Source organism: Eptatretus burgeri, chromosome 15 (assembly GCF_056783735.1).
Source record: "Eptatretus burgeri isolate ZD-2024b chromosome 15, Ebu_testis_v1, whole genome shotgun sequence".
Lineage (NCBI taxonomy): Eukaryota > Metazoa > Chordata > Myxini > Myxiniformes > Myxinidae > Eptatretus > Eptatretus burgeri.
In genome coordinates, this window is record NC_140975.1 from 22,571,623 (window position 1) to 22,593,841 (window position 22,219).

Here is a 22,219-nt window from a genome sequence, read left to right on the forward strand (position 1 = left end):
CCTATCACTTATGTGATGCAACTTAACATTCACATTTTTTGTGCAGAGTACGGTCTAGAGTCTAGACTGTGGGCTCTTTAATGTCCACAACATAAATGGAACAGCTAACCTTGCTTGCATCCTCATCCGAAGGACGGCATGCTCAGAGATGCAGCGTCCCCTGCAGAGATTGAATAAAAATTGTAGTTGTTTTTTTTTTTTTTTTAATCAAATACATCGTCCGGGATTAAAGTCAAGTAAGATTAGCCGGCTTCATGGCAAGCAGGCAAGAAGCGAAGCGACCCAGCTGGCTCATTCCTTCCCTTCCTTTGTTCCCATCACCTACCAATATTTTCCTTCTCTCGAAAATCCTCCCAGACTCTCATACTCCCTCCTATCATCCACCCTGATCTTCCTTTCCCAAACGTCAATTGTTTTCAATTTAAGCCCCTCGTGTGTATGTAACAAGACCACCAGCCCTCAAAAATAACATTCCTGCAACTGAACCAATTTAGTTTAAAAAAGGCATTTATAAAAACAAACACAGCAACCATTTCACTTGATACCAAGCTGAAGGGCACTGGAAGGGCACTTGGTAGAACGCGTACCTCCGCCACGCAATGCCTGATCCACGAGAACATATCGGCCCCAATACATTTTTGAAATATCGTGCTATACAATACTATATCGTTTTTGGCCCAATCACTCATTGGTGAAGAATCACTTGAAAAATTCTCGTATCCGGATCCGGATCTTCACCAAAATCTAATCATTTTGTCCTTATCACACACTGGACCTGTCCAACAAATTTTGTCCGAACCCGTCCACAATGTTTTGAGATATCTCGGTCACAGACAGGCAAACAAGCAAACAGGCAGACAGATAGGGGTGAAAACGTAACCTTTGGTGGTGAAGGTAACAAGAAAACTTCCCAACTTGGTCGATAAGTCATGATCCTTCACTGAAATGGAGGTGAATACAGGGTGTTTCAAAAAGATTGATACAACTTTAACGTCCTGCTATTTCTTTGTTTTTTGAGTGATACCACTTTCCTTTTCAGGGTTTGTTGGTGTTATCGTGGTATTTGTTCCATGGGATTTCTCGCTCCGTAGCTCAAATTTGCCATTGATAGTAAAGCAGAAGACAAAATTGGTGGCTCTGTGGTATGAGACGAAATCATATGCGGACACCTGCTGAAGGTTATGCCAGGAATACGACCTCTGAGCATGTGATGGACCCGCAAATTGTGCCATTCAACGTATTGTGAAACATTTTGGGCACAAAGGTACAGTACACAACCAGAGCGAAGGCAGCAGTGGCAGGCCAGCATCAGTAACCAAGAGCCAAGCCAACATCGACCCCGTGCTGGATTCTGCAGTGGACCGTCCCAAGAAGTCCCACCGTCGGCGCTCCGGGAGCTAGGCATCAAACCAGCACAGTCTGGCCACTGGTGTATCCTCACTAAGGAACTGAAGCTTTTCCCATACATCATCTCTATTCGGCATAAACTGAGTCAAGATGACATGTGAAGGAGACTTGATGTTTGCAATTGGCTCAATGACAGGATGGAGCGGTACCCAAACTAGATCAACCTGATCTGGTTCAGTGATGAAGCCCATTTCCACTTGAATGATGCCATCAACAACCACAACAACATTTTCTGGTGGGTGTCTACATCTGATTCAGTCTCATACCACAGAGCCACCACTTTTGTCTTCTGCTTCACTGTCAATGGCATGGTTGAGCTACGGTGCTAGAAATCCTAGGGAACAAATAGCACGATGACACTACAAAACCCTGAAAAGGAAAACGGTATAGGTCAAACAACAACGAAATGGCAGGAAGTCAAAGTTGTATCATTATTTTTGTAACACCCTACTTCGAGCCATGGGAGGACTCCATTCCACCTTCTGAACCCCGCATATGGAGATAATACACACACACACACACACACACACACACACACACTAATTGAGTTCTATTTTTAGCTCACCTGGACTTTAGTCAGGTGAGCTTATGCGATCAAACAGTGTCCATAGGTTAGTGAGTAAGTGAGTCAGTCAGTCAGTCCGTAAACAGTTCAGTCATTATCACTTGAACCAAACACACGGTTTTAATGAAACTTGGCCACAAGCTTCATATCTGATGCCGAACAAAGGTGTATTGACCACTTCAAAAACTGTGCTCATTAAGGGGATCTACTTGGGAGAGGGGGGAGGGGGGTTACCCCACAAAATAAGTATTTGCTTTCTTCTCCGAAACTACACACAATTTCAATTAAACGTGGCCACAACCTTCACCACCCATGATGTACCAAAGTTTATTAACAGCATCAAAATCTGCATTCATTAAAGTGGTCTGCAGGTTGGGGGGGGTGGGGGTTGACACCCCTACTCCCCCATAATCGGTATTTGGTGTCTTCTCCAAAAAAAAAATATATATATATATATATATATATATATATATATATATATATATATATATATATATATATATATATGTATACAATTTCAATGAAACTTGACCACAACCTTCATCACCCGAGATGTACTAAAATTTGTTCACGGCATTAAAAAAATGACTGTTGTTCATGATCCAGGTGAGCTTTAGGACATGCAGTCCTATTTTTATAATCTAGCATTAGGATATTTTATTGTTTATTAGACTATTCAATTTTAACTTAACTGTAGTGGGTCGACCCACCCTTCCCCAGGATTTTTTTATTTTCGCATAAATATCCTTTCTGTGAATAATGCCGAGGTGTGCACACTCACCTCTAAGCTGTCGATCCTGTCATCCTGGTGTTTCATAAGCAGGATGATTCATCAGTGTATGTGTGCTGTCCCTCTGATGGACTTTAAACTGGGAGTCCTGTTTACCAGTATTCGTTTGCAGAGGTTAAAGATCCCACGGAGTCCTTCGTGAAGAGTTGATGAGTTACCGCTGGCACCATGGCCAAAAATTCCTGCCCTGACCTACAAGAGGGTGTTGCATCAATGGCAACAACTATGCCCTCAACCAATGATGCTTCTTGTGGCTGATTGCATTGATTGGAGGAATGTAACTGTCAAGAAGACAGTGGGATAAGGAGCATCAGTGACAGTAGGTGAAAGATTTGAAGGAAATGTGTTAAGGGGTGGAGGGAATGGGAGAAAAATTTCTGAATAAATAGATCAAAGGGAGTAGGTAGGTTTGCACGTGTTAGCTATAATGGGTCATCTAGTGCAAATACATTGTGTATGTATATGTATATATATATATATATATATATATATATATATATATATATATATTACACATACACACGCGATAATTTCACTCTATTTATTATTATTATTAGTATTTTTATTATTATTGGTGTAGGTATGTTGTCGCAACGTTGAACTGTTTATTTATTTGAAATCTCTGCTGCGAACCATAGATGGAAACAATTCCCCTTTGCACTCAATTATTGTGTGTAATCAAAGTGTAAATCTCTGTGCATTTCAGTAGGAGAACGCACACTCGTTCATGTCTTTAACTGTCGTTAGGTAAGTGTGGTATTGAACTCAATTCCTTGTTGTTTGAACCACAAGCAAGCCATCCAGTTGATGGTTCACTCATAAGTGGGTGAGTCAATTACTTCTCAAAAAGTTTTTTTTGCACCAAGTATGTTGGTCTGTTTGTCAAGTGATTTTTGGCCACAGTTTTCAAGCCATCATTCTGAAACTTTTTGTGTATGTAGGTGACTGGCCAAGGACAGCAATGCTTAATTTTGGTGAAGATCCGAATCCGGATTCGAGAATTTTTTTCTTCATCATTAAGTGATTCTTCACCATTGAGAGATAGGGCCAAAAATGACATCGCACAATATCTCATGAGGTTATGGATGGATTTGGTCAAAATTTGGTGGACAGGTTGGGTGTGTGACAAGGACGAATCAATTCTATTTTGGTGAAGATCTGAATCTGGATCTGGATACAATAATTATTTGATTTTTCAACTGATTCTTCATCATTTAGAGATGGGGCTAAAAAACGATATTGCATGATATCTCAAAAAGTTGTACATAGATTCAGATGAAACTTGGTGGACAGGTTGGGTGTGTGACAAGGACAAATTGATTTCATTTTGGTGAAGATCCGAATTAGGATCCTGATCCGATAATTTTTAAAGTGATTCTTCACCAGTGACAGGTGGTACCAAAAAACGATGCACAGCATGATATCTCAAAAAGTTTGAACAAGTTATGACAAATCGAGGTGGATGAGTTGGTTCGGTGACAAGAACAAGCAGATTCAATTTTGCTTAAGGTCCAGATTCAGATCCGACCCATCTTTGTGATGAAATATGTAAACTGTTCAGCCTGGCGGAGGGATGCGCTTTACCGAGTATCATTCCTTTTCGCCAAGTGTCACTCCATGAGTGATTTTTCATTTATTGTTTGCTAGTTTTTGTTTTTCACCTTTAACTAAAACTGAGGATGTTGTGCTTTGCAGGTACAAAGTAGATCTCACCCCATTCCCCATCATATGTCGCGTGGTGCGGAACCTTGAGGAGCTGGACGCTTTCAAGGCAGCGCATTGGGCCTGCCAGCCCGACACACCCGCCGAGTTGCGCCAGACATGAGTGGGACCCCCACCCAGCTCGGCACATCCCGTTAATGTGGAATCTCAAGCTCTTATCACAATATGCTCCCCACGTGTAGCCTCAGAGTAATGCAAATGTGATTCTGTTGATCTTGCAATTAACATAGAATAAAAGCCATTGGAATAATGATTCATGCACGTTTTGTGTCGGAATCGTGGAATCATTTGTGCGCAAAGACCATGGGGCCCTCCATAATGGGTTCTCGAGATGAGACGATTGTCGAGAAAAATGGTGCAAAGTGAACATTTAATCGCATGTGAATAATCCGCATTTACAAAACAATTGCTCACACAATTGTCAAGAAAAAAACTTTTTTATACCATCCTCTGAAACGCGCTACGATATAAGGTTATAAACAATACTATATCATTATGTACAATGTGCGGTTACAAAATATTCTCGGATCAGAAGACAATCTGCTGCAATGTCCGAGTCCATGAAAGCACGTGGTAAGCCTGGTGATGGCTTAACAGTTAAGGTGACTGGCCTAAGATCTTAGGGTCTTGAGTTCAAGCCCCTATTTGCCGTTGAATTAACACCAGGTGGGGTTGACTCAGCCTGTCATCTTTCTGAGACCAGTGAAATGAGTACCAGTTTACTGGTAATAGAGGGCACTGCATCAGCGACACAGCCACACCCCCAGAAAAATGATGCAACCAGCAGCCACAGGCTGCACACGATAGCTAGCTAAAGCATGTGGTGAGCGAGACGGGAAGGTTTGATTCGCTACACGATGGCCGCGCTGTTCTGGGCACATCCACACTTCTGCACGACCATGTTCGGAAACTCGGCCACCTCGATCTCCGCGTAATCCCCTTTCTTAACCAGGTACATCATGGGAAGCGGCGAGCTCTCCACCACGGCGCACGCTCGCTCTCCTCGTGCATGCGAGCCTCTTGGAGGCCTCTTGCACCCGCCTGCACACTCGTACGCGTGGTACCCCGCGGGCTCGATCACCCAGTACTGGGTCCAGCTGAGTTCGCGGAAGTTGATGTAGTTATCACGGCGGCAGCACCGGTGGTCATTTCCGACAGGCTTGGCCTGGTTGCAGTCTTCGCGGGCACTGTGGGAGGCAATGTGAAGAATATTCTGTGAGTACCTTGCTGAAATATCATCGAATATGTGAGAGAGAGATATAGAGATAGATAGATAGATTTCATTTAAGATTAGTTAGAGCTGGGGAAGTGTGGCAATGAAGATAGGTGGTCAGATATTTTATTATGGTCATCTCAAGAGTTGGCACCCCACAAAATAATAGAATGCCATTGACAAGCTTTATTGTACACCATCTGCTTACTCTTCAATGCACTTTAACCAGCGGTTAACCGGCTCTTATCCCAACACAGAAGCCTTTCCTCTTGACTCTCGAGTGTCCCATCTCTCCGTAACAGAGTGGATGTAATCATGTTCACCTCTTCAGCGGAATTGATCGATTAATAGTGCTTTCATTTTGAAGTAAAATGTCAAGGTTTATTTTCATTTTGTGGAACAAGTTTAATTCACATGGATTTTAATCCAGGGAATTCGATGGTTGAGGCAAAACTTCCCACTTTCATGACTCCAACAGTGTATTGACATTGCGCATTGCCTGCGGCGGCGTAACATTGTCTTGGAGTAAGAGGTGGTCGTTCAAAAGAACTTGACAATTTTTGGGCACTGTCGGTGACTGTGCAAAACCCGATGGTAGTAACTTGTGTCCATTTGTGGTCACGCCTTGTATTGTAGACCTTCCGAGTTTAGTGAAATTAATATGTGGTTGTAAAAGATAATGTGAAGACATTTTATCAATCCAGACTTTCCTCTCTGCTGAACAAGACTTCACTTCCAGATCATTGTTGTGACACTGTGGGTTTCATCTCCAGCGACGAGGCCATGTGAAAAACTGTCGTCTTTCCAACAAAAATGTTGAAGATTTTCTTGAGACGGAGCAAGCTCCTTTGATTCAGTTTCTGTTGCCTTTGAGGTCTTGCAGAACCTAGATTGGTTTTCCGACAGATCATACATAACAAAATGGTCCACTTGATTTGCCGATATTCCCGACTTTCGAAAGTTATTCAATTATGACTCAGGGCTGGCAGGATGGCCAAGACCTTGAGGTACACACACGCCTCTAAGCTGTCTCGCCTGGGTTTGAATCCCGACCCAGCTATAAACTATCATCCCGGTGTTTCACGGGCAGGGTGATTCATCAATGTGTGTGCCGTCCCTCGGATGGACGTTAAAATGGGCGTCCCTTCCGCTGGCATTAGTTGGGCGTTAAAGATCCCCTGGTGTCTTTCGGGAAGAGTAGGCGCACTATCGCCGGTGCCATGAAAGAAATTACAAATTCCTGCCCTGATCAGCGGAGGGCATTGCATCAGCAGCACAGCCATGCACTCAGCCAATATGCTACCCAACAGCCTTGTCTTTCATTTGTCAAAAATTTGTCTTTCATGCAGCCTGTTTGTGCTCTCAGAAAAGGCGATACGGACACGCATTGCTGAACACTTCTTGAGTATGGACAAGTGTTCGGAAGAATTACATGAACATCTCGGACGATTTCATATACATTTTGTTCTGCATTGCCATGAACTTCACAAGAGCTCGGCTGTCTTGTTGACGGACGGACAAGGAGATGCTATTACTTTAAACCCTCAAACAAAACATCACGTGAGAACCTCGATAACTATCTGTAAATAACAAGAGAGGGTACACGTAATGTTGCAATCACCGGGACCTTTGACTTATAAAAAGTGACAAGTGGGGTGATCGATCTTTTGAGAAGACCCTGGTATATAATTATTTTGAAAGAAACCAGCCGATAACTTTCCATTTGCTCAGAAGACGGCCGGCTTTATGACGTCCTTGCCTGTGCCTCCTGCGGGCAACACACTGGATCAGAGTTTTTGGATTTGGATATCGGATCTGCTTACCTTCCGTTGAGATACATCCTACCGTCCTAAACACAAAGCTAACTTTGAACTTTTTTCAGCAAAGTTTCTGAAAGTTAAAGAACGTACCCATACTCTGCCAGGTCAATGCTGTATATGATGATCTCGGGCTTTTCCACGGAACTCTTGGTGTGAACTTGGGTCGTGAAACGAACCAAACGGGCCATGTCCGCAGCCCGCCTTCCCGGCCGCTCGGCCTCGATCCACACTTCGAGCTGCATTGGGCCGTCACGAGTCCTCATCCAGAGGTGCACAGCGTCCGTGACGTCGAAACTCTTCCAGCCCGAGTCTTTGACGGGGATCAAACTGCAATGAAAAAGAAGATCCAAAACACGTCATCCATCAGCGCATCAAAGTATGCTATATCATGGACAACCGAAAACGATGGTAATAATTGTCATCGCAGCGTCGCAGGGTCAGTAACGTTAATCGCTCTTACCGTGAGTCCACGATGGAGGTTCGGTTCCTTCCATTCGGGAGGGCTTCTACCCAGAGGATGCTGACCCGTGCGTTGTGTCGTGACCGCCTGTGCAACCGCAGCTCCGAACTCAGCGGCGCGACTTTGAATAGTCGCAATTCGGCCAAGGTGACCTCGCTGTTGTCCGCAATTCGGCCTTTCATCTCGAACAGGAGCCGTTGTCTGGTCGGGTCCGAGTAGAGCACGTCTCCCTTGATATCTGCACGCACACGGGCACCGAGAAGATCAATTACAAACGGCTCTTCATGGGCGGAAACGGCTCTTGATGGGGGAAACGGCCCTTCATGGGGGGGAAACGGCTCTTGATGGGGGAAACGACCCTTCATGGGGGGGAAACGGCTCTTGATGGGGGAAACGACCCTTCATGGGGGGGAAACGGCTCTTGATGGGGGAAACGACCCTTCATGGGGGAAACGGCTCTTGATGGGGGAAACGACCCTTCATGGGGGGAAACGGCTCTTCATTGGGGGAACGACCAGCGAGCGCGATCGGGGGGGTATATTAAAGGACCCCTAATCCGAGTGTGTTCGATCTCGTACCTACGTTACCGCTGAGGTCTCGGAGGATTCCCACGAGGCTGGGGACGTCTCTCCGCGCACGACGCCGTTGTCCCTCGAGCAGTTCTCCGTACTGCGCGCGTACCCGTGCCGGTACTCGCACGTTCTGCAAATCCCGCTTCTCGAGATGCGGAGGTTCTGACAGCCCCAGGTGTCGCAGCATCACCGTTTGGAGATTATCCGTGGAGAAGGTGAGCGCGGTTTGCGCCGCGCACAGCTGCACAATTATTGCCGCGGTTAAGGGGAATCGCAGACGCATCTTGCGCACCAATGCCAGTTGACTTTGATACCCGGAGCAGATGCAGCGACCTCCGCGCTTTTCCTCTGACCTTATATAGCTCGAGCCGGCACCTCGTGACGCAACGTGTGAAATCAGCTGCATCTTCCAAAGCGCGGGTTCATCGGTCCCACCGACATGGGATGTTGCGCGCACTGCGCAGGTCACCAAATCATTAATACGCTCTTCGATCCTTCGCGATCCGTCTTGTACCGGGCAATGGAAATTGATCCGGAAAACACATTTCGTTGTCAAATGTTTTTTCAACTGGAAAATGAAATTGATTGATGCTGGGTAATTATAATAGGGGGTCGGGGGAGGGGGGGTTTCAGAGGATTGGTGAGTGGGCGGGGGGGGTGACAGCGTCCCAGCCACGTCGGGGCAGGGCTTGTCGATTGCAAGATGATTAGACGGATTTGCAAATGGGTGTCGTGGGATATGTAAACGCGAACGGTCGCACAGGCTCGGGAATTGCTGCAGCCATGTGTATTGGCGCTGCGTGCGCGCCTGGCCTGGCCAAACAGTCCGTCTGGTTCTCGGGGCCACCGTGTCTGGGTCTCGGGCCACCCTGTCTGGTTCGCCAAACTCTGAGCCTGTGATGTGACCGGGTTTCCCCGCCGACCGACTCCTCCGGCCATAGTGCAACGGACCGACATTGTCGTCGTCGTCGTCGTCCCCCCCCCCCCACCCCGTCGGGATTTATTTTAAAAAACGAATTCATCGCAAGATACAAAAAAATCGAAATTGTGTCTCTTTCTGAAACCCATTGTTTTGCCAAAATAATCCCCGGACGAGGTGGAAAAGCGCTTAACGGGAGGTCAATTAAACCAGTAATCTGATCTGATCTCTCATTAGCTCATCATTGAGTAGCCATGGCGATCGAAGGACCACTTTGGCGTTTAATGAGCAGGACGGAGATCGATGACGCCATCGCGTATACCGAACTATAAAGGTCTCCGGATGAGAAAAGCCTGTTGGTGGTGGTGGTGTAACGGTTAAAAGGTGGCTGTTTTAACATCTTAAGGTCTTGAGTTTGAGCCCCAAATCGGACGTTGAATAAACACCATGTTGGTTGACTCAGCCCGTCGTGTCATCCTTCCGATGTCAGTGAAATGAGTACCGGAGCATCGGTAATACGGGGGGGGGGGAGGGGAGGCACTGCATCAGCGGCACAGCCGTGGCCCCATAAAATGATGCAACCAGCTCATCACTCGTTCTGAAACCATCCCTGCAATCACTGTGATACCTGTATAGATGCACGCGGGAGATAACTCACCGAGTCAATGCCCAAAACGCGATTGCAGACAGATGCGGGACATATGTGGGTACAAAGTGTGTTTTAAATCGAATGTGAAGGTGATGTCGGTGCTGCCCTTGTGTTTCTGCGTGTGAGAGTGGTTCGGGTGGTTGGAATGACCCTCCGGTGTTGGTGGAATCCGTGGCTTAAGGAAAGTGTGTGCATATCAAAGCGTCGCGGCGCTGGGTGCGAATTTACCGGTATTTCGTTAAACTCATCGGAAGATACTCCAACCGGTGGGCGACCCTTAACAAACGATTGTGAAGATTTTTTGGAGGTAAAGGTTGAAAAAAAAACAAATATATATATATATATATATATATATATATATATATATATATATATATATATATATATGTATGTATAATGTGTGTATATATATATATATATATATATATATATATATATATATATATATATATATATATATATATATATATATATATATATATATATATATATATGTAGGGTGAATATACTGGTTCTGGCTCACTTTTCCCCATGTAAATGAATGGGGGATTTTCAGCGATTCATATTTTTTTCCCTAAAAATAAACCCCCTTTTTATCCCAAGGTATATTTATTTGTCTCCCCTTTTAACCTGGGGACACTTTTTTTTTTTCAAATAATCCATGCAATAAGATAAAGATTTGTTCAAGTACTAAAGTGGTAATGTGATTTGTTAAAGGTGATTCGAAAGAAATATCTGAAACGTCTAAGCCTCGGGACACTCTTTATCAAATAACCGATGCATATTGTTTAGCTCACTCATTGAACCTATAAAGATTTGTTCATTCTCAAATTCCTTCAATAGTTTAATTTTCTTTTCACAATAATCCCCATCTAAAATATTGAAAAACAAAACATTTGAATCTTTATATTTTTTAAGATACCCCTTTTGTGCCATTACGAAATGATAAACTTCGCTTAATGCTCTTGTTTGACCACCTCCTGAGCCACATATCATTTTGAGATTATAGTAAATTGTTTTTTCATTGTTCAATTGATAACCATCAAAGTTTTCAGTCCATTCAAGGATATTCATTTTTTTCTTTACATCCTCTAACTTACTACTTTTTAAATTGATTCGCCTATTTGTTTTATTTACCTTTGTTTTAGTTATGATATGGATTAGATTGTTATTAGATTTTTAGTTATGATATGATTAGATTAGATTAGATTGTTTTAGTTTTCAATTTCAATAAGACTTATTTGATATTTTTCACATTCATTATGTTTTCCATTTATATACCAAGACAGATTTTCTCCACTCTTTAGTTTGATTAACACTTGGTTTGACCATTTATATATTGCAAAAAAACATGGCGGTAGCCCTTAAAAAACCCTAACCCATCTTTCCATCGTAAAAACACAATCTATTCTATTAACTCTATCATACAATATCCATATGGAACACAATCTATTCCATTATCTAAAATAAATCTCTTATCATCAAAGGCTCCTAATGCCTTTTTATTTACTTCTTCACTATATATGTTATGTTTATAACTTCTTATTGTATTCATTTTCCTATATTCTTCTTTCTTATTCATCAAACAATTATAATAATTTCTAAAAGTTATTGATTTCTTTATTACATATTTCTTTATTCCCTTTAACCTCTTATCAATCTGATCACCATACTTATAAGCATATGCCTTTGCTCTCAATCCAATAAACTCACTCATTACTTTTCCACCCAACTCATCCTTAAACTTACCAATAACCTTTTCATTCTTTTTGGAAAATAACTCACTCTTCTTGCTGAAATTACTTGTATCATATACTCCAATATTTTTCTTCATATCTTTATAAACATCATCAGTTTTTATATCTAGGATAAAACTATCAGTGTCCACATACAACAATGAAACATTTTCACCATACTCTTTCTTTAAGTCATTATACAAATAATCATACATCAATATCTTTGATAAATCAAGAACTGCTGTTCCAATATAAATTGGTTTATCCATTACAATACTTTCTTTTTCATATGAATTACAGAAAAGTTCTCTGAAAAAACCTCTTCTCTCTCAAACTTGGTTTATTTATCAATCTCGAAGCTTCTTTCCAAGATGTTGCGAATCTAATGTTTTGCCTGTTTCTAACATTTTCCATAGTCTTTCCAAATACAGCATTATTCATTAATTTATAAAAGTCCTCTTCAAATTTTACTTTTGTATTTGCTCTCATATCTGTATTGAATTGAATATACTTTTTCACCCAAGGACTTTGTTTAAATTTTAAAACTCTATGAATTTTAGCTACTCTCAATCCTTCTCTCAAAAACTGTTTTAAGCTTCTCTGATGCAAAACATATCCCTCTTTATCATAGAATGTTGTTAATAACTTTTCTGTTGATTTGCTTTTGATATTAAAACTTTTATGATAATCACTGAACCATTCTTTCTTTGGGGTTTCTTTCTCACATGCAAAAGGAAGGTCTTTATGCTTATTATGAAGATCACTCGGGTACCTCAAATCAACTTCAAAATAATAACCTTCTTCTTCGTCATTCAATTCCTCTTGAGAAGAAATAACAATATTCATCAAAGCCTTTTCATAATCCTTTTCTTCCACCCACTCTAATTTACCATAAGGCAGAGATTGAGACATTGCCCATCCATACAAATTATTAGCATCAAAATACATCAAATAATTACTATCTTTTTCACTATCATAATTTGGAAGATATTTATTATTTGCTTTAGCATATCTTTTTGAACATACTTGTGATATTCCACCTCTCTTGGACTTCTCAATCATCAAAAGCATATCAACATCACTGATTAAATCTATATCTTGTTTTGTCATTTTCAACATTGCACTCCAAGCTAAACCAGGAGCTGTGAAATAGTGGGCAGGATCTAATCCATAACAATTTTTATAATGACAGAGTGATCTAAAAGCTTCAAACACATCAGCTAACAATAAAACATCTGTTTTTAGATATAAATCATGATATTCTCCAAGGTTCTTTTTCTTAAATATTTTCCATATTTCTTGTGCGTGTTTATATTCCTTATCACTTATCTCTTCTTCATAAAGGTTATTATAGAAACTTTCTTTTGAAGGAAGTTGTGTTTCTTTAAATCTCATAAATGAATCCATATAATCATAAGGATAAATTCCCTTACTTGTAAGAATTTTCTCTCTACTTTGAATTTCATTCCTTGTTTGAATTTCCTCTCTCGTGAGAATTCCTTCTTTAATCAGAATTTCATCTTTAATCAGAATTTCCTCTTTAGTTAGAATTTCATTCATCGTTCGAATTTTCTTTATAATTAGAATTTCATCTTCAGTTAGAATTTCTTCATTAATTTCCTCATTAATTAGAGTTTCCTCTTTACTTTGAATTCTCTCTTTAATCTGAATTTCCTCTTTAGTGAGAATTTCCTCTTTTGGAAAGAATGAATTAAGATTTGGAAAAGAGTCCGTGGAGCTTAGATTTGATGCGAGGTAGGCTCGTGGTGTTCCCATAAACTTGTAAGAATCTAGAAACCTAATACGAGTTAAAGGTTTTGTGAATATCATTTTTGTAAATGTAATATACTTTTGACTTGTGTTTGTTATGGCAGAAATATTCCCTGGTGTTTTTGAAAGTTCATTTATAAATAGATGTGTATCATAGTTGGCGCTGTTGTGAAGAAAGACTGGAATAAAAGAAGGTAATTTATAATTAAGATTACAACAGGAATGAGCGGATCTCTATATTTACCAGTAAGATGACAATGATCCCTAACTTTAGACTCCTTAATTTCCCCCTCACAAATATGACAGATATTGTTCTTTCTAAATTCTAATTTTTCTTCTTTGGTTAATTTCATCGGTTCATTTGTTTCCTTCATTAATTTAGTGAGTCTTATACAATCCTTTTCTAATCGTTTTACAAACTCTTGTGAAGCTTTTTTTCCACTATAATGTTCAAGTTTGTTATACTTTTCTCCAACAGATGATTTGATATAATAACAGAAACCACAAGGAATGTTGTTGATATTTATTTGTATATGATTCTTTTGGATTAGGAGAAGCAGTATTTATCTTTTTAAGGATACACTCAAAATCAGCGTATATCACAAATGGGTGCATGATAGATTTATTATAATCTTCAAAAGAAATCTTTTCACCAGGTTTAGGCATTGTAATTATAGCTGATTTATGATTACTACAATATTTTGAATGTTGTTCTAATCGTTCTTTTGTATGAAATGAATTAAGACATCGCTTACAAGGATATATTTTGTTTGCTGTTCTGAATACCTGAGAAGAGAATAATCTTGATAAATTATTGATGTATGTGTAATATGAATTATTTCCAACACTAAAATATAAAAGATCAATGTGTGTTTCTTCATTTTTATAGTTGTTTGAAATTTTTAATATTTGAACTTTGTTTGTATCCGTTAATCCATATACATTAATAGAAAGATTATTCTTTTTCTCAAATTTAGGAATATCTGTTAGTGGCATTGGGAATTTAAAATCTTTAATGTCCAAGGTATTCTCATATTTCATATATTGTTTTACTCTTTCTGAATTACATTTTGGTGGATGAAAGTGAGCAAGAACAGACCAGAGAAAACATTTATTATCATTGTTCTTAATATTAACAACTGCCTTCTTTAGTTTTATTTCTTTTGGTAATTCAATATAAGAAGAAGCTTTAAGAGGGTTTGATTTTAGAATGTGTATATCTAAAAAGATGATTTTTTTTATATTGAATCCACTTCCTACCACTGTATTACAACATCCTCCTCTTGTTTTGATAGTTCTTTATAAACCCCACTATTTAAAAAATCTTGAAATGATGTTATAAAATGAAGATGTCCGTAGCCTGATGTAGCCTGATATCTTCCCCTCGCCATGTTCCCCGTCCCATCCCCATCCAATATAATAGTCTCCCTTTGTCCGTAGCCTGATGGAGTACTGCTCTCCCCTCTGGGGCTGGTGCTCCTGCCTCCCACCTTTCTCGACTTCACGCTGTCGAAACCAGGGCTTTTAAGATCATTGGCATCTCCCGCAATGAAGCTGAGTCTTTGGGCCTCTCACTCAATCACCGCAGGTTGGTCGGTGGTCTTTCTGTCTTCTACCGACTCCTCTCCAGCCTTGCCCCCCCTGCTCTCTCTGCGATTTGTCCCAACCACATTTCCACAGGGCGCTCAAGGTCCGCCAACAACCCCCTTCTGGTAAAACTACCAAAATCACGAATCACTGCTCATCTTCACTCTTTCATTCCTCTTTTTTCCCACCTTTGGAATAAACTTCCTCACTCTATTCTTTCCCATTCTTCCCTTCAGGCTTTCAAAACAGCTGTTCACCACCACCTCTTATCTTCCCCCATCCAAATCCTCGATCTTTTCTACCCCCGATAATCCACCCAAGCCCACTTCCTTCAATTCTCCTGCTTTCCTTCCTGAAAGTCCCTTTAATGTCCATCTTCCCCTCGCCATGTTCCCCGTCCCATCCCCATCCCTCTCCCTTCCACAGTTCACCTGTGTCTGTTCCCCAATGTTTTGTCCCTTCCACTCCCGCCCCTCTTGTCTCATGCCTCCTTGCTGTGAGTTGTGTGTTAGCTCTCATACGAGCCTCGACCAAGGTATACAAAAAAAAAAAAAAAAAAAAAAAAAGATCTGTTCTCATATAAGGAGTTTGTTCTTCATCTTGTCTTTTCATATTCATTTTCACTCCCATATAAAACTTTAAAGTTTTCATTTCTTTTAATGTCTTTTTAATAACTTTTTCAACATCAGGTTTCACTATTTCAATTGATTCAGCTATTGATGATGGACCAGGTTCTCCAAATTGAAAAATCCTTATTTTTATATGCCCTTTAAATGCCCCATCAGTGTTTTCAATATAATAGTCTCCCTTTACTTTAAACTCATTTTTCTTGTGTTTTTGTGATTGAAGATGTTTATTATAACTTCTCTTCAAAACATCCTTTGAACAGATATCACAATGTTTTCTTTCCAACTCAAGAGGAGATATTTTATGAAATAGATTAAATGTGTGTTTGTTGGTTCAGAGGTGTTTTCTATAATGTTTATATTTGTGATTACAAACATCGCAGTATGTTGTATTCACCATATTTATATAATAAATCTTTGCTTAAACTAAAATTTTCTTGATGAAAATTTCGTTTATTTTACAGGTGAATCTGTGCTTAAAACCATTTTATCCTCCAACTTTTTCACTTAATAAATACAATGTTTCAAGACACAAAAGACAAGTTTCAATCAATCTCTTCATTTGTTAAAGATACTGAGAAATATGTCAAGGATGTAAAATTGAACAAAGATAAATATAACAACTATTGGATAAAAACAAGTATGATAAATAATATGAGTTCTTCAATTTCCTTCAGTGGAAGGGCTTTTAGTATACCTGGTAGAACATCAATTAAAGTATCTCTAACAAAAGTTTCTCCTCTCCTTCTGGTAATATATTCAAAACTAGAAAAAGCAATGAAACAAGAAAAAGTATCAAAAAACAAAAACCTTATAGATGAAACTTTAGAAAGAAAAGATAAGACCATCTGTAATATGCAAGGAGAAATTTGTATTTTTTTCAACAACCCTAAAGATGTAAATCCTGATGAAATAAAGGATGTTAATATATCAGGTGAAATGACATTTCGTTCAATAGTAGTTAACCATCATTTTAAAATTACCTTTAATATAAAAAATGTTGTCGTTGAATCTGGTAATGAAAAAAAGTATATCGATATCGATGGTAATATTATTACATATGAGTCAATATACAACTGAAAGTATAGATGAATTTCAGTTTAAGTAAAGTTTTACTTTATAAATATGCTAGACTTTCCTGATTCTCCATATGACAAATTTGAGAATTGGCCTGCGTGTGAAAGACGGGGATTAAACACAGAGTCAAAAGCCTATAAACAATGTGTATTCTGTGATTATCTTCTAATTAATGATAATAAAAAATATAAAAAGGAAAATAATTCTTTTAGATTTACACCAAAAATGAATTACTTTACAAGATTGATTAGAGAAATGAATGTAAAGTATGAGGGTGATAACACACCTTTCCTTACAAGGGAAGAAACTGAACGTATTAGAGAAATGTTCAAAGGATTGTTGTTATATATTATTCATGAATGTGATTTTCAGGGAAATATCAACACAAGATATTGTATAAATAAAATAATGGATTATCTTGAAATTAAACCTGAACTTAGGATAAAATATAGAGTTTCTCAAAAAGATAATAATAAATTAAATAACCTGTTTTCCAAATATATAAATGAATGATTTTTTACCCATTTGGGAAAATAAGATAAAATTTAACAACCATAAAAATCTCCCAAATTCATTAAGATGTCTCATAGTTGGTTCAAGTGGATGTGGAAAAACCTGCTTACTTTTAAAGATGCTCCTCACTCCCAACTTTTTAGATTATGATAACTTAATAATTTTCACAAAGTCGAGTTTTCAACCAGAGTATCAACTACTCTCACAAGGTTTTAAAGCTGGTCTTCAAAAAGAAGATATAATCGGTTTATTTAAACATCAAAAAAACCTAAATGATTATAACATTGAAGATATAATTCAACTATTTTGTGATACACAGAGATGTAAAAAGAAATCAAATCCGATAACTTGTATTCTTAGTGATAATACGGATGATATACCGTCTCCCCAAGATTTGGATAAATCAAAAAAGAACCTCGTTATCTTTGATGATTGTGTTAATGAGAGAAACCAAACGGTAATGGACAGCTACTACACAAGAGGGAGACATTCTTCTTGTAATTGTATTTATCTTAGTCAATCGTACTTTCAACTTCCTCGTCGTTCCATCAGAAACAATGCTAATACTTTTATTTTATTCAAGTTAAATTCAATAGATATCAATAATTTTTGGAGAGATAATTGTTCTACATTATGTAGTAAAAATAAATTCGAGGATTACATGAAGCACACGACTGAAAAATATAAATATATTGTTGTGAAACAAGATGAGATATTAAGGGATATATTTTTGTTTTATAAACAATTACATATATAAATGACAACTATTATTGTTAATCTTGTGGGTAAATCTGCTTCTGGAAAAAAACTTTCATAAATCAAGGTTCTTGTGTAGTACAAATGAGAATATTGTAAATTTACTTAAAAAACACCCCGTGATACGCATTGTATCAACAACAACTACAGCAATAAGACCTGGAGAAGTAAAAGATGAAGATTATCACTATATTTCAGTGGAGGAACATATGCGATTGAGGAATGAAGGTCAAATATTTGAGGAGGTTTCTCTTGGTACAACAAAATATTCACATTGTAAGAGTGAGTTAAGGAAACTAAAATCTGGTGGTCTTGGGATATTAGAAACTAATCCAGAAGGAACGAGACAAATTATTAAACATCTGAGCGGAGTGAAGATTTTATCATTCGGTTTTGATGTTGATGAAGAAACTCAACGCAAACGTATGAAAAGCAGAGATGCAAGTATTAGTGAAGAAGAAATTACAACTCGCATTAATGTTAATAAAGAATTTGATGAAATATTTAAAGAAAAGGATTTATTTGAACACATCTACTTGAATGATGAAGAAAAGGAAAATTTCCCTGTTGATCTTTACAATTCATTAAATGATATTTTACAATAAATAAATGGATGCAAAAGAAAGAGCAAGAAGATTTAAGGAACATCAAGAGTTGTAATTTAAAACTTTAAAGTTTTATATGGGAGTGAAAATGAATATGAAAAGACAAGATGAAGAACAAACTCCTTATATGAGAACAGATCTTCATTTTATAACATCATTTCAAGATTTTTTGAATAGTGGGGTTTATGACGAACTATCAAAACAAGAGGAGGATGTTGATAATACAGTGGTAGGAAGTGGATTCACTATTTAAAAAATCATCTTTTTAGACATACACATTCTAAAATCAAACCCTCTTAAAGCTTCTTCTTATATTGAATTACCAAAAGAAATAAAACTAAAGAAGGCAGTTGTTAATATTAAGAACAATGATAATAAATGTTTTCTCTGGTCTGTTCTTTCTCACTTTCATCCACCAAAATGTAATTCAGAAAGAGTAAAACAATATATGAAATATGAGAATACTTTGGACATTAAAGATTTTAAATTCCCAATGCCACAAACAGATATTCCTAAATTTGAGAAAAAGAATAACCTTTCTATTAATGTATATGGATTAACGGATACAAACAAAGTTCAAATATTAAAAATTTCAAACAACTATAAAAATGAAGAAACACACATTGATCTTTTATATTTTAGTGTTGGAAATAATTCACATTACACATACATCAATAATTTATCAAGATTAATCTCTTCTCAGGTATTCAGAACAGCAAACAAAATATATCCTTGTAAGCGATGTCTTAATTCATTTCATACAAAAGAACGATTAGAACAACATTCAAAATATTGTAGTAATCATAAATCAGCTGTAATTACAATGCCTAAACCTGGTGAAAAGATTTCTTTTGAAGATTATAATAAATCTATCATGCACCCATTTGTGATATATGCTGATTTTGAATGTATCCTTAAAAAGATAAATACTGCTTCTCCTAATCCAAAAGAATCATATACAAATAAATATCAAAAACATATTCCTTGTGGTTTCTGTTATTATATCAAATCATCTGTTGGAGAAAAGTATAACAAACTTGAACATTATATTGGAAAAAAATCTTCACAAGAGTTTGTAAAACGATTAGAAAAGGATTGTATAAGACTCACTAAATTAATGAAAGAAACAAATGAACCGATGAAATTAACCAAAGAAGAAAAATTAGAATTTAGAAAGAACAATATGTCATATTTGTGAGGGGGAAATTAAGGAGTCTAAAGTTAGGGATCATTGTCATCTTACTGGTAAATATAGAGGTCCCGCTCATTCCTGTTGTAATCTTAATTATAAATTACCTTCTTTTATTCCAGTCTTTCTTCACAACAGCGCCAACTATGATACACATCTATTTATAAATGAACTTTCAAAAACACCAGGGAATATTTCTGCCATAAGAAACACAAGTCAAAAGTATATTTCATTTACAAAAATGATATTCACAAAACCTTTAACTCGTATTAGGTTTCTAGATTCTTACAAGTTTATGGGAACACCACGAGCCTACCTCGCATCAAATCTAAGCTCCACGGACTCTTTTCCAAATCTTAATTCATTCTTTCCAAAAGAGGAAATTCTCACTAAAGAGGAAATTCAGATTAAAGAGAGAATTCAAAGTAAAGAGGAAACTCTAATTAATGAGGAAATTAATGAAGAAATTCTAACTGAAGATGAAATTCTAATTATAAAGAAAATTCGAACGATGAATGAAATTCTAACTAAAGAGGAAATTCTGATTAAAGATGAAATTCTGATTAAAGAAGGAATTCTCACGAGAGAGGAAATTCAAACAAGGAATGAAATTCAAAGTAGAGAGAAAATTCTTACAAGTAAGGGAATTTATCCTTATGATTATATGGATTCATTTATGAGATTTAAAGAAACACAACTTCCTTCAAAAGAAAGTTTCTATAATAACCTTTATGAAGAAGAGATAAGTGATAAGGAATATAAACATGCGCAAGAAATATGGAAAATATTTAAGATAAAGAACCTTGGAGAATATCATGATTTATATCTAAAAACAGATGTTTTATTGTTAGCTGATGTGTTTGAAGCTTTTAGATCACTCTGTCGTTATAAAAATTGTTATGGATTAGATCCTGCCCACTATTTCACAGCTCCTGGTTTAGCTTGGAGTGCAATGTTGAAAATGACAAAACAAGAGATAGATTTAATCAGTGATGTTGATATGCTTTTGATGATTGAGAAGTCCAAGAGAGGTGGAATATCACAAGTATGTTCAAAAAGATATGGTAAAGCAAATAATAAATATCTTCCAAATTATGATAGTGAAAAAGATAGTAATTATTTGATGTATTTTGATGCTAATAATTTGTATGGATGGGCAATGTCTCAATCTCTGCCTTATGGTAAATTAGAGTGGGTGGAAGAAAAGGATTATGAAAAGGCTTTGATGAATATTGTTATTTCTTCTCAAGAGGAATTGAATGACGAAGAAGAAGGTTATTATTTTGAAGTTGATTTGAGGTACCCGAGTGATCTTCATAATAAGCATAAAGACCTTCCTTTTGCATGTGAGAAAGAAACCCCAAAGAAAGAATGGTTCAGTGATTATCATAAAAGTTTTAATATTAAAGGCAAATCAACATAAAAGTTATTAACAACATTCTATGATAAAGAGGGATATGTTTTGCATCAGAGAAGCTTAAAACAGTTTTTGAGAGAAGGATTGAGAGTAGCTAAAATTCATAGAGTTTTAAAATTTAAACAAAGTCCTTGGGTGAAAAAGTATATTCAATTCAATACAGATATGAGAGCAAATACAAAAGTAAAATTTGAAGGAGACTTTTATAAATTAATGAATAATGCTGTATTTGGAAAGACTATGGAAAATGTGAGAAACAGGCAAAACATTAGATTCGCAACATCTTGGAAAGAAGCTTCGAGATTGATAAATAAACCAAGGTTTGAGAGAGAAGAGGTTTTTTCAGAGAACTTTTCTGCAATTCATATGAAAAAGGAAAGTATTGTAATGGATAAACCAATTTATATTGGAACAGCAGTTCTTGATTTATCAAAGATATTGATGTATGATAATTTGTATAATGACTTAAAGAAAGAGTATGGTGAAAATGTTTCATTGTTGTATGTGGACACTGATAGTTATATCCTCGATATAAAAACTGATGATGTTTATAAAGATATGAAGAAAAATATTGGAGTATATGATACAAGTAATTTCAGCAAGAAGAGTGAGTTATTTTCCAAAAAGAATGAAAAGGTTATTGGTAAGTTTAAGGATGAGTTGGGTGGAAAAGTAATGAGTGAGTTTATTGGATTGAGAGCAAAGGCATATGCTTATAAGTATGGTGATCAGATTGATAAGAGGTTAAAGGGAATCAAGAAATATGTAATAAAGAAATCAATAACTTTTAGAAATTATTATAATTGTTTGATGAATAAGAAAGAAG

The 22,219-nt window shown here is 37.4% G+C and overlaps 2 protein-coding genes across 5 annotated transcripts in view; one reads left to right on the forward strand and one right to left on the reverse strand.

The window, feature by feature from the left end:
* GSTZ1 (glutathione S-transferase zeta 1) overlaps nucleotides 1–4,737 on the forward strand; it is a 26,565-nt gene extending 21,828 nt beyond the window's left edge. For all 4 annotated transcript variants that reach the window (XM_085856950.1, XM_085856952.1, XM_085856953.1 and 1 more), the window contains one exon: nucleotides 4,458–4,737. In XM_085856950.1, coding sequence (XP_085713076.1) covers nucleotides 4,458–4,587 — 130 coding nt within the window. In that variant the 3' untranslated portion in view covers nucleotides 4,588–4,737. The remainder of the gene's footprint in view (nucleotides 1–4,457) is intronic.
* Nucleotides 4,469–9,082, reverse strand: LOC147011726 (left-right determination factor 2-like). Its single transcript, XM_085856932.1, has 4 exons — nucleotides 8,556–9,082; nucleotides 7,978–8,215; nucleotides 7,608–7,844; nucleotides 4,469–5,671 (listed from the first exon to the last, which is right to left on the reverse strand). Exons 1-4 carry the CDS (start codon nucleotides 8,953–8,955, stop codon nucleotides 5,335–5,337), a joined length of 1,212 nt encoding a protein of 403 aa, XP_085713058.1. The 5' UTR covers nucleotides 8,956–9,082; the 3' UTR covers nucleotides 4,469–5,334.
* Nucleotides 9,083–22,219: the final 13,137 nt, after the last annotated feature.

Bases quoted from the DNA above. Each gene is read 5' to 3' on its own strand.
- LOC147011726 (XM_085856932.1), bottom strand. From the start codon at position 8,955: ATGCAGCTGATTTCACACGTTGCGTCACGAGGTGCCGGCTCGAGCTAT. The intron at 8,216-8,555 runs GTACGAGATCGA...GTGTGCGTGCAG, and splicing joins AGACCTCAGCGGTAACGTAG to ATATCAAGGGAGACGTGCTC. The intron at 7,845-7,977 runs GTAAGAGCGATT...TTTTCATTGCAG, and splicing joins ACCTCCATCGTGGACTCACG to TTTGATCCCCGTCAAAGACT.